The sequence below is a fragment of the Brachypodium distachyon genome, chromosome 5, assembly GCF_000005505.3.
Source record: "Brachypodium distachyon strain Bd21 chromosome 5, Brachypodium_distachyon_v3.0, whole genome shotgun sequence".
In the NCBI taxonomy this organism is placed as follows: domain Eukaryota; kingdom Viridiplantae; phylum Streptophyta; class Magnoliopsida; order Poales; family Poaceae; genus Brachypodium; species Brachypodium distachyon.
In genome coordinates, this window is record NC_016135.3 from 25122017 (window position 1) to 25133487 (window position 11471).

The 11471-nt window shown below is 44.2% G+C and overlaps 2 protein-coding genes across 2 annotated transcripts; one reads left to right on the forward strand and one right to left on the reverse strand.

Moving 5' to 3' along the window:
• Positions 1–1419: 1419 nt before the first annotated feature.
• Positions 1420–2233, forward strand: LOC100839567. The gene has a single exon (XM_003579292.4). It carries the CDS (start codon positions 1531–1533, stop codon positions 2086–2088), a length of 558 nt encoding a protein of 185 aa, XP_003579340.1. The 5' UTR covers positions 1420–1530; the 3' UTR covers positions 2089–2233.
• A 75-nt stretch (positions 2234–2308) lies between these two features.
• On the reverse strand, positions 2309–9798 carry LOC100832295. The gene is made up of 20 exons (XM_003580557.4): positions 9468–9798; positions 9269–9357; positions 8685–8794; positions 8558–8612; positions 8092–8180; positions 7866–7932; positions 7722–7784; positions 7390–7560; positions 7188–7281; positions 7034–7113; positions 6843–6915; positions 6714–6757; positions 6505–6572; positions 6129–6214; positions 5881–6038; positions 4485–5796; positions 4002–4288; positions 3695–3913; positions 3461–3617; positions 2309–2982 (listed from the first exon to the last, which is right to left on the reverse strand). Exons 1-20 carry the CDS (start codon positions 9577–9579, stop codon positions 2678–2680), a joined length of 3639 nt encoding a protein of 1212 aa, XP_003580605.1. The 5' UTR covers positions 9580–9798; the 3' UTR covers positions 2309–2677.
• Between the last annotated feature and the right edge of the window lie 1673 nt (positions 9799–11471).

Below are 11471 nucleotides of genomic sequence, written 5' to 3' on the forward strand. Positions count from 1 at the left end.
GCAAGAGGATCATTAGCGGTAGACTCCTCTACACGTGGTGGGGCGTGTGGAAGGAAAGAAATAGGCGGGTGTTCAAAGGGACGGCTATGCCGCCTGCCGCCTTGACTCACCTGGTTTGGGAGGACATTCGCAGTAGGCTACGGGCGTGCTCTAGAGACCCGGGAGATTAGTCCCTTCGCTTGAGCGCATGCCTTTTTCTTTCTTTTTCTTTGCTCGAGATCCATCTTGAATCTCCTTGTACAGTTCTTTCCTTCTAATCGAATGACGGAGATCGACTGTCCTTTCCTAAAAAAAACAGTGTTTGTACGCGGGGTCACATTATTCGAAAATCGGAATAAAAAAAATCAAAAAGTCTAAAATGGTGATTTTTCTGCGCCCAAAACCATGTAACAGGGTCACGATTTTGGTAAACGGGGCAAAAACACAAAACAATAGGTTATGACCCACAGAAATGATCAAAACGGTGATTTTTGTTCACTGATAAATACTATCAGAAACCATGTACTGGGGGTGGGGGGGGGGTGGTCACAATATAATAAAATCGACAGAAACCCCAAAGATCATGGGATTTTTTGTACGGGCCCAAACCTGTGTGCAACCGTTTATTCTGAGCCATAGTATCGAAAAATGGGCCGAAAACTCAATAAATATGGACTTTCGCCAACGAAAATGATCAAAACAACAATTTTCTTAACCGGCATAAACTTGTCCAAAATCATGTACGAGGACTCGATATATTGGCAAAAATCGAATTAGCGTGCCGCTCTGAGAAAATTTCGCGCCACCGATTTGTTTTTTTAGGGAAAGGCCAACTTTACTTAACTCTCGCCTGTAAAGGAATACAAACAATGTCCGGAACATCTAAAAGCCAAATACGACGGCCAAACGAGAGCGAAGAAGCCGCTTTTGCTAAGTTATGAGCATCAAAATTAAAAGTTCTATTTTCATGAATAAACGCCACCTCCTAAAAATGCTTATTTCTTGTCCCAATGTCCCTCATAATTGCAGCGTAGTAGCCCAGATCCTCGGTCCAAAGGTCATAACAGAGAGGCAATGACGCCACGGAGACCTGAGTAAGGTTCTGGTCCGCAGCCAAAGAGCCTCACCACACGCCATTGCTTCGAGCGCCATTGGGTCCGTCAAGCCAGGAAAAAGACCTGCTGTGGCCGGGCCGGCCCACGGGCTCATCTCAGGAAAAAGACCTGCACGTGGTGGGCTTTTGGCCTGGCCCCGCCCGATTTGTACGTGACGTGCCACAATATGGGCCGTATTTTTAGGCGTGCCTCGAGCCGGCCTGAAAGTCCGTTGGCCAGCTTCTTTCGGTCAAATTCGAGTCCTACTCGTGCAGTCGTGGGCTCGTGGCCCGACAGGATCAGCCACTCCGACTCGTGCCCCGACCGGATCAGCCCTTATAAGGGCGGCACAGCCCCCAGTTATCGCCCCCCACCCCAAATCGATAGCTCTCCGTCTTGAGGAAAGAAGAAAAAAAAACTCGAAAGTTAGGTCCCGGAATTCTCACCCAAATCGAGCATGACGGCGGACGGGAGGTCACCTAGGGCAGCGGTTTCCGGTGAGGAGCATCTGAGGTCGTGCCGGCATGGTCGGATTGGGAAGCAGGCGGAAAGGAAGACGAAGAAGGCGTTAGCAGGCGATGCGAAGAAGGCGAGCGCGGCTGGGATCGGCTGCTCTGAGTTGAAGCTGGGATCTGCGCAGATCGCTCCGGAGAGGAAGAAGAGGAAGACGCGGCTACCGCAGGAGGAGGTCGATCAGATCCTTTCCCGGGGGGCGGTCCGCACTCGCCGCGCCCCTCGTGCTTTCGAGGCCCTCCGGCGCCAGAACCCGAGCCTGACGCCGTCGCCGGAGGAGGAGAAGGACGAGTCCAAGGTGGCCATGTACACCGCCGTCCGTGCCTACTACGAATCTCGGGAGAGCGGATTCCAGGCCTGGGTCGGAGGCCAGGTTGAGGAGCTTGGCTATGTCGAGGTAGATGATGAAGCGGTCGCTCTCAGGGACGATCTCAGAGCATGGAGCAAGAAGGCACGGAAGGAGGCGTTCGAACGCATCGGGTTTCCCGATTCCGACAACTAGAGATCGATCGATGCTTTGTGATCGATCGGTAGCTATAGTTCATCCATGTCTCTGCTGTCTCATGAACGCCTTGTGTCTATTGTAATTTGACAAACATTGATCTGCTGTATTAATGAAATTATTATTATTCAGATCCTTTGATGAACGCCTGTTTTCTGCACTTCAGCAAGTTGTGGCCTGACGAAAGAACAGAAAAATGGAACTATTGCTTGTATGAAAATTGTTCCCATAACCTTCTCTTTTTTATGGGCGAGGAATAACACCAAGAACTTTAACAGACCTCCAATAGGAGGTGAAAAAGATCTACTAATGTGCTTAAAGATTTTGTGCATATCATACATACAAATAACAGACCCGCTCTTCCTAATTGCTATTTTTATCACAAAGGTACTACACTGCATCCTTCCAGCTACAAAATTTTCTGCTGCTGCGTATCCGTTCCAGTCATTATTCCACCCTCCACCTTTATACCCCCCAAAGGATTGTATGAATGTACACAAAAGAATAACTCGCGAGTAAGAACAGCATTAGCTACTCTTCCCAGTTTTGGACTGCCAACCTGTACACAACGGAAAAAAACATGTAAAACTCAAATCAAAGTTCTCAGTCTTGTCACCAAGGACTGCATGTTTTCGAGCCTGTCATTCAGCTGCCTGATGTCCTCGGTGTGATTCTGATCTTCCGCACTGCTTGAGTGGGAGACTAGGGACACACATCTGGCCTTGGATTCTGAAATTTCGCTTTGTAGTGAAGTAATTGTTGCTTCCAGCGCGTCTTTTGGCCCCCCATATGCGGTCGAATGAAAGTTTGGGGTCCTTGGAGTGCCTGTGCTGCCAAAACTGTTCTGCCTGCTGAGTCTATTAGGTGAGAAAATATTGTCCATCCCTCCGCTTCCTGCAACAGCACAACTTCATAAGACACTTGGAACTTCATCTTTCTCCCTCTAAAAAAGAAACTACTATGGACCCCCCCCCCCCCTCCCCACACTGCCACATCAACTAGTTATGAGAAATAAAGGAATATAAACAGTACATTACATAAAATTTGGGAAAGTAAAAAAGGACAGTCAGAAAACACTAGTATTGGAGAAGTAAAAGCACTCCAAACCAAAAACCAGTTCGCTGCGCTGTGACCCAAAGCAAAAAACTGCAACCCAAACTTTAGACATGTTCGAAAAATCATGTCCTGAAGGTGTTCTAATCACCCAAGTTTTGACATGCTTGCAACATTGCATTAAGAACCATACTAAATCGCATTTTACAGCATGTAACAACCCTACCAAAGAATTTGATAAAAATAAATTACTTATCCAAGAGAACTGAGAGCCAAAAGGCATGCAAAAAAAGCACAGGGCGTGTAATTCACGGCATACCTAGATTCCTCAGCTGTTCTATGGTTCCCTGGCCAAGAGACTTATCAAGCTTAAGAAGACGGAGAAATCCAGCAGTGATCCTCCCCATTGCATCAGCTTCAGATCTGCAAATCATGGCAAGGTGCTCTAGCTCTTCTTTTGTTGCAACAGCCTCAATCTGCATGTTTAAATGGATATAAATAGTTGAGGTAACAAATGTGAACTCCCAACAGGTTTGGAAAGAAGTGCTCCTACCGGTTCCTTAACGGAAAACTTGACATTGTCCATTGTCCACTTGGCACCCTCAATCTCGTCTTCACCAATGACCATTGTAGCTTCAACATCGACACCTTGGTCAACAATAGCACTTGTATTGTTAAATTCATCGCCTGATTGATTATTATTTGATATTCCATTTCCAATGAGTTGACTTCTCAGACGAGGTTTTATTGCCTCTAAACCTTCAATTCCAGCCTGCAAGTAACACCAAAATCTGGCAGTTGAACTACAGAGAAGGAGAGTACCAAACTGAATACAGAAGTATGGTAGTCATCAGTATTACCGTAAAACGCTCCACTGGGAATGCCTTTTTGTCCAACACCTTCTCTGCACCTCCCAAGTTAGGCCGGTCATTGCTTTTGCCCGACACATGCAGATTTCTGAAGGTTGTATGCCAACATTTCTCTTCCCTACTAATATGATAACCACCACGAGGGGAAGACCAATCTCCTACTTCTTCTGTCCCTTCAAGTGCGAACAACCAGTTCCTTAACTGGACTGAGACATCAAGATCATCTGGCACCCCCAGATCGAACTTTGAATTGCTGTCATTGTCTTCGGATCTTCCTTCTGCAACATTAGGAGATAAGGAAGAAGTTCATAAAAGTACTTTCCACACGATGCAAGAGCAAGCAACAAAACAGAAAACAAAGATGTTGGTCCACATGGGACATTTCTCCATGTATTGTTTTCGCAGTAATAGCAACCTACCAAGAGAGCAACTAAAGTAGAGCTTGTTACAATCCAGAAAGTTGCAAATGCTTACCTTCCTTGTCAGTGATGTGAGATGATCGGAAAAGTTTCCCAAGTGGACCAGAAGACAAGTCATTTAGTCCTCTCAAGAGGCCTTCCCCTGGACCACCATCAGGTCCTAGAATACCAAACCGGTGCAGTAAAGACTCAGTATAACTCAGTCCACCTCCGAGTCGGACCCCAGATACCTTAGCTGATACATTCAAGCTATGGCACTCCATATCCCTCATGTCATAAGGCATTACATGAGTGATGTTTATGTCAATAAACTGACTATTTTTAGCCTGGTGTTTGCTGCGGTGATCAACCCAAAACACTGCTCTCATCTTTGGATGCCCATTTTCGCACACCGCAACGTTACGTTCACCAGTCACGGCAGTGCTATTCTCCTGGATTGTAGCACTTTCTCCTTCCAAACAGTTCACTGAGACAGTTCTCCACATCAAGTTAGTTGTGACTGCAAAGGCACCACCTAGAGTGCGATGAGAAACTTTTAGGTACAGATCCTCACCACCAAACTGAACTAAGGGCATATGTAGGTCTCCTGCTGACAAATGTTCCAAGAAATTGAGCTGGAGACTGTTCATAGTTAAGCTCACAGCTGTATCACTGGGCAGTTTCTTATCAACGTTGTCAGCTGAGGGCTCACTATCCTTCACAGACCTGTTACCTTTGCTAACCTTTGAAATTCGTTCTCCAACCTGTCCAAAGTAACTATAGAGGCCTAAGACAAAAAACAACTGCTCAACTGAAGTGTTCGACGTGAACTGTTGGAAAGAAACACCAATCCTCACAACACCCTCCGGGGGTGGCACATCCAACAGAGGGCTACCATCTGCAGTAACCATAGCTGCCTCAAATCGAAATTCATCTAGTTCAATACATTTCCACAAATTTGCTGAGGAATCCCTAACTACTCTCTGTCCATTTGAAGCACTAGAGGTTTCGAGTGAGAGGCTTAAATGAGAAGCTCGACTAACCCACTTCCTCTGACTGGCATCAACAGGTTGATATTCCCAGAGAAGGAAGCAAGCTGGATCTCTGTCAAGGTTAAGCAGTGTACACTTTGCTGATGGTGACTGGCAGAAGTGTAGGTCCTCTATATGAAGTCTTGCTCCTGAAAAAGATGATTGGGGGCAAGCTGTCTTAGTTCCACTGCACCTTGTGATTTCTTCAGCATCCAATGGAACAGATAGATCGAACTCTTTAAGAGAAAATGACAGGCTGTTGATTGAGGAATCAGGAAGTATGGCACTACGATTGGGCACAACTCCATCAGCTAAGAATGAGGCAATTCTTAAGCAGGATTGTTCCTGAAGGGTTACCTAAAATCCAGAATAAAGGGTAATATTTAATCAAACAGAAAAAGGAAGAAGTTACATTTTACTGTTAATGTTAAGAAGACATACCATAAGAGGCTGGCATGTGATGACAGTTTTTGAAGCAAACTTTGGAGGTGATGGAGAAGGAGTGATCTGAAGACAGTAAAGGGAAAACAAAGGAACTCCGGCCGAGAATTCCAAGAATTGATTCCCAAATGGATAAATCGGGGGACAAAAATTTTGACCTGATAAAGTTGACGCAATAGATTAGACTACGATGCCGTTAGTTTGATACAAGTATCAGCGAAAAAAACTGAGGCATAATCACTACTCACCAAAGTCAGGGACAGGCAAGGATTCTTGTATAGCAGCTTGCATAGAGGGTTGTATCAGCGTACATGGAGGACGAGAAAATGTGTCCCTGAAGAAATATTGTGTCCACACGTGAGGCCCAGCAAAGGTGAGAAATACTTCCAATTTTCCATAGCTCAAATAAAACCTCTATCCGTGTTATATCAGAAGTTCACAAATTAATTTCTTGCGAAGAAACTTTTAGAAGTGTCCTTTATTAGACATCCAATCCACCAAGTAACATACTCAGTGCAAAATTCTGAATTGTACTTGATTCTCATCAAAGATCAAACTTGAAGGAGCAAGTAAATGACTAAAAATTACATGATTCACGTAGTTAATAAAAAGTACATATCTTACCTCAGAAATAGCCCACCAACATTTATGCACGACAAGTTTTTTGAACTCTCTCCATCTGAAACGCTGGCCTTTAAAAATAATGAAAAAAAAGTTGCTATCATGTCATTACGGGCTATAATACAGTAAATTCCCCTACAAGAAAGTCTACATCAATCATGCAATCATCGAAAGGTACAGTATTCGATATATTGGCAGGTAAAAAGAATTACCCGTGAGAAGAACAATGATTGCATTAGAAGTTCAAGCTGAAACTCTGTTAAAACAAATGAAAATTTAACAAATAATTCCCTGCAAATGACTACAAATAGCATACTAAAGTTGCTCGGTGCTAGTCTTACCAGTGTCTTTAATACAGAGGAATATGTGATCTACAATGAAAGATACCAAAGAAGATCCTGCTGCATCTGCATGCTGGTCAAAATAAGAGATAAAAGAGTAAGAATGCAAAGAATATCCATCTGTCCAATAGTTTATAGTTCTACGGCATACAATGCGGTCTTAAAAAAAATACAGAAAAGAACAATCAAACCTGTTGCGACTTCGGGTCTAAATCTCCTCTATTTAAGCACACAGATACCCCAGTCATGAATCGAAGAAAAGCCCGTAAACCTGACAAAAAGATAATTAAAAATTGAATGCTAAACTGAATGAAAGCTTGAGCTTTATGGTCAATAACCACTTACCAGGTTCACTTAAAGCAGGACAGATAGCTTCAGTAATATGCAGCTGAACCTCAAGGCCAAGTGGATTGTTCTGTTCTGTTCGTTGGAGAGTGATCTGATGTTCAAAGAAATGTATAAGAACTAAAGCCAAGACAAATGGAAGTTCTGATACTAACAAATAAAAAAAATCCACAAAACATATTCCAGAATTCAAAGCACTCACATTAGCCTCCCCAGATATTCCTTCCAAAAACCTTTCACCGCCAAAAAACATTCTCTTTGCACCATCATCATCTCGCTTGTTATCCTGGCTGTTTGAAGAGTTAAATTGTGCATCGGCGAACATGTCAGGATGAGGTAACAGATCAATTGAAAGTGACTGCCATTCCAATTTCTGTGATTCAAAGAAAAAAAAAGGAGATCAGAATCATGTGCGTTTACAAAGTCCTAATCCATTATATCCCCATTCATTAGGTAACATAATTAGAAATTTATGTCTTATGGGAGAAAATAAGAAAGTATCTTCAGTTAACAAAGACTTAGAAAGTTTCAAACCTTGAAAACATAAATGAACCCTTTGCTGTTGGAAAAATCCCTTGCTTCTTTCAGATTTACGACCTATATAAAAGATCTTTCAGTCAGGTACTCAAAAACAACGATTTAACAAATACAGGTGCAACTTTAATCTAGCAAGAATACCTGCCATTTTTCGTTAGTCGTGTACAGCACAAGATCACGAAATGTGATAGCTGCTAATGGAGGTGACCTGAAAATAAAGATGTAGTTAAAACCTCTGTCCACAGGTGTTAACGATGCATCCACTTTGACTCACCAAAAAAATATTAACAAAAAAAAGAACTGTGTATGCAAACAAGTCAGCAGAAAAAGTCAGAAGGTCACAGTAAGTAAAAAGAGGAAAATATACCATGTTGCACCTCCTTGGCGGCGAGCACCTCCATGTGTTTCCAATAGCAGGTTCACAATACCTACTTGTACAGTCATTCCATCTGCAATCTAAGCCCAGAATAGCATATGAAACCAATTTGTAGTTCTGATCTTTCAAGGATGTATTACTTCAATAATTTTCTTTCTGATACATAATAAAAAAAGTTGTACAATTATCAAATGGTGAAATTTCTAATATTAAAATATAAGAGGTTCAGGCATGGCACACGAGAAAGACCAGACCATAAAGCAGAAGGGTAGAAACTAGAATGGTTGAATTTAGCTATAATGAATCACTTGAAAGGGCATTAAGATAGTTGAGGAGCAGAACTATCATAATTGGAGATTTTGCAGCATGATCATTTTACAGCACCATGAGGCCATAGTCTTGCAGCATAAACATTTTGAACGTGTATGCACTGAACATCGGATGCAAAGAAACCAACCTTATCAGCATATCCATATCCGCTGCTTTTAGTTGATGATACTGGTGACACATTGCTAATGAAAAAAAAAGATCAGTTATTGAACAGCCATATGATGGCACAAAATCATAACCCAGAAGAACTGAACCTGTTAGGGCTGGAAAGATTTTCTGACTCATCCTTCTCTACAAGGACAAGATCAAGCTTATCAATGTTCACCACAATTGGCTCCACTTGCACATTCGATACTGATGGCAGCTGTAGTGATAAAAAAAGAATCTAACTGTCAGATATGAAAAATGCACAGCAATTTCCATACAGAACTGCCTAAATCTAAGGTTGATGCTAAGTATACATATGAAAGGCTTCACTAATCACTACAATGTGAAAATAAGTGTAAAAAGCTGCCGGAGATGGCCACCTTACCGAAACTTGCAAGAAAGTTAAACAGTTCTGATAAAAGGCCAAATATTCACAAGCTGAGCTCAAAACATTACATTCTAAAATTTCAATCCCATAACTGGAAATTGGAACATGATAGTCGAATGGGCAGCTTCGTCGCAATCTCTACCACCCACAAGCACAAGCAGAGTGCAAAACAGAATTCACCGCAAATACATCTAAATTGGGCAAGTTGACAGCATTGTGAACAACGATTTACCACAATGCGCTCCTCGAGAGTAAAAGGCAGGAGCACTGAGACAGACACACACATAAGTGACGAGCCTTTACCGTGATCTGAAGCTTCCCAACCCGCGCGGTGTCGACGGTGAGCGCCGGAGGCAGGCCCAGGCTGGCGTGCAACGCGTCGCCATTGATATCTGCATCACCGACAAATCACCACCCAAAACCGAAAAAAGAAGTTAGCACCGGGACGGACAACAAAGCCCCCACCACTGACCAAATTGGGCATCCGCGAGGGAGCGTTTACCGAGATTCGAGAGCTCCGCGGTGCGGCCGTTGAGCTTGAACTGGTCGCGGGAGAAGGATTTTAGCCAGTACTTGAGCGTGTACTCCAGCGCCCGCGCTATGATCGACTCCATCGATTCCCTCGCCCCCCTAGACCCCTCTCGGGCGAGCTTCTAGGGCGGCACAGGGAGGACTGGAGGGCGCGCTTCGTCGGCGTGCTTGCCGCCGGATCGGAGGCGAGATTCCGGCGGGATGGAGACAGCAAAAGGGTGAGGTGGAGCCGAGAGGGGGTGGAAGGAAGGAAGGAGATGAAAAGAAGTGGTGGGACCTTTTAGGTCTGAGAGAGACTGAAGGCTTTCCTTTTGGTTTAATCTTTCCATTTTTCTTCTTGTTCTTCCCCCTGAAATGAAGGAACACTCCATTGTTGTGAACCTTTTCTTTTCTTTCTCTTTTCCTTTTCTTCCATTTTTTGTGTGCAAGTGTGTGCCATTGATAGTTTGGCTTTGGCACACTGCATTTTCTGTGACTCTTTCCTTGGGTTCTATTTTGGGCAGTGGTTAAGGTTGGTGTAAATGGTACTGCCAGTTGATCTCTTAGGGTAGGAATCAATACTTTATGTTTCTGCTGGTATATAATTAAACTTGATTTACCGCATACTGCACCGTCATACTGACAGAGGCGCTTTGCTGTAAATAATTAGTGCTAACCTTTTTTCACATCCACGCTAGTTTTCCCATCACACCGACACGCTCTTTTCTCTAATTCCAGCAACTAATTCGCCGCTGCCCCAGTAAAGCGATCAGCAGCTAAACCCCATGTTACCGCTGCTGCTACCACTACGCTCCGCTCCAGTATCTAACTGTCAGGCGCAAAGAATATATTATTACCGAAATCAACCTCCGTGAAAAAATGTGAGTTGATTCTGAAGCAACTTACCGTCAGTCAGAAGTAGCCGGGGCCTTGAAGCTTCGTCTGATCTCCTCGTGGGGGCAAACCTCTGTGTCTCCCGCGGTATCGCCTAGGGATCCGCTACGGCAGATCGATCTCGTCCCCCATTAGATCTACTCTATGAAGGTGAAATGGTTACTTGTAATAAATCACTTGGATTACTGTCTGTCTGTCCCGGCGGCGGGAGTGCATTAGATAGATCTGGGATTTTGTTCCTAGTGGGGAACCCGTTCTTGGATGGGACTGGGTTCACGTGGGCACCCTCGCTTAACTACTGTTGAAGCGCATTATGAACTGGAAAGAGGAATGGATCGTTATGATTAGGCTAAAATTAAGCATTGCGATCTGTCTGCTAGCTTGTGCGTCCCTACACGATGTTTCTTTTCTGCAGCAGAGTGGACGGTCAGCAATGTTGATCCGGAATATATAGCGGAATGCTGATCTTACGATTCTATTTTACCCATGCATTCAGGGGGGGGCCGGGGCCGACCAGCAGACGATGATTAAACCAGCTCTCCCTGCCACCGTGTGCGGCTACCCGTGCCTCTGAATTCGTGCCAAACAATCATCTCTGGTCTCTGTTCGATCGGCTCCAAAGGCGGCTGTCCCTGTCCATACTGAAACTCTGACCGCTTGTTTTCAGAGTTCAGACCAACGGGCACGGGCGCGCTCTCCTTTGCGTCGCACTTACTTCGGTTCGTTCGATATTCCCGTGGAGTCGTTCGCACATAAAGCGGCATCTTCACCAAGTTGACACGCTCCCGTCCATACGTTATGCATGTGCTGTTGGAGTGTTGGTGGTAAAGAATGCGATATGTGAAGCCAACTTTTGGTTAAAGCAGCTTATAGCCCAACGTGGGAAGATGGCTGGACTGGACATGTGAGCATACGGACGAAAGGTTAATACGGAGTAGTATTTTTGCACTAAGTTGGAAAAAAAAAGTTGTTGTTTTGTCGCAAAATCTGAAAAAAAATGTCCGCAAAAAAAAAAACAGCTTATTAGTTCTTACTGTAGGCCTTAAGGCACCAATGGGCCACCGTGATGGAAGCCCATAGAGTGAGAGACTGACTCTTCACC

Excerpts from the sequence above, each read along its gene's own strand:
- LOC100839567 (XM_003579292.4), top strand. The coding sequence starts at position 1,531 with ATGACGGCGGACGGGAGGTCACCTAGGGCAGCGGTTTCCGGTGAGGAG.
- LOC100832295 (XM_003580557.4), bottom strand. The coding sequence starts at position 9,579 with ATGGAGTCGATCATAGCGCGGGCGCTGGAGTACACGCTCAAGTACTGG. Across the intron at positions 8,613-8,684 it reads AATCTTTCCAGCCCTAACAG|CAATGTGTCACCAGTATCAT; the intron begins GTTCAGTTCTTC and ends TTTTTTCATTAG. Across the intron at positions 6,758-6,842 it reads CCTCTGTATTAAAGACACTG|AGTTTCAGCTTGAACTTCTA; the intron begins GTAAGACTAGCA and ends TTGTTTTAACAG.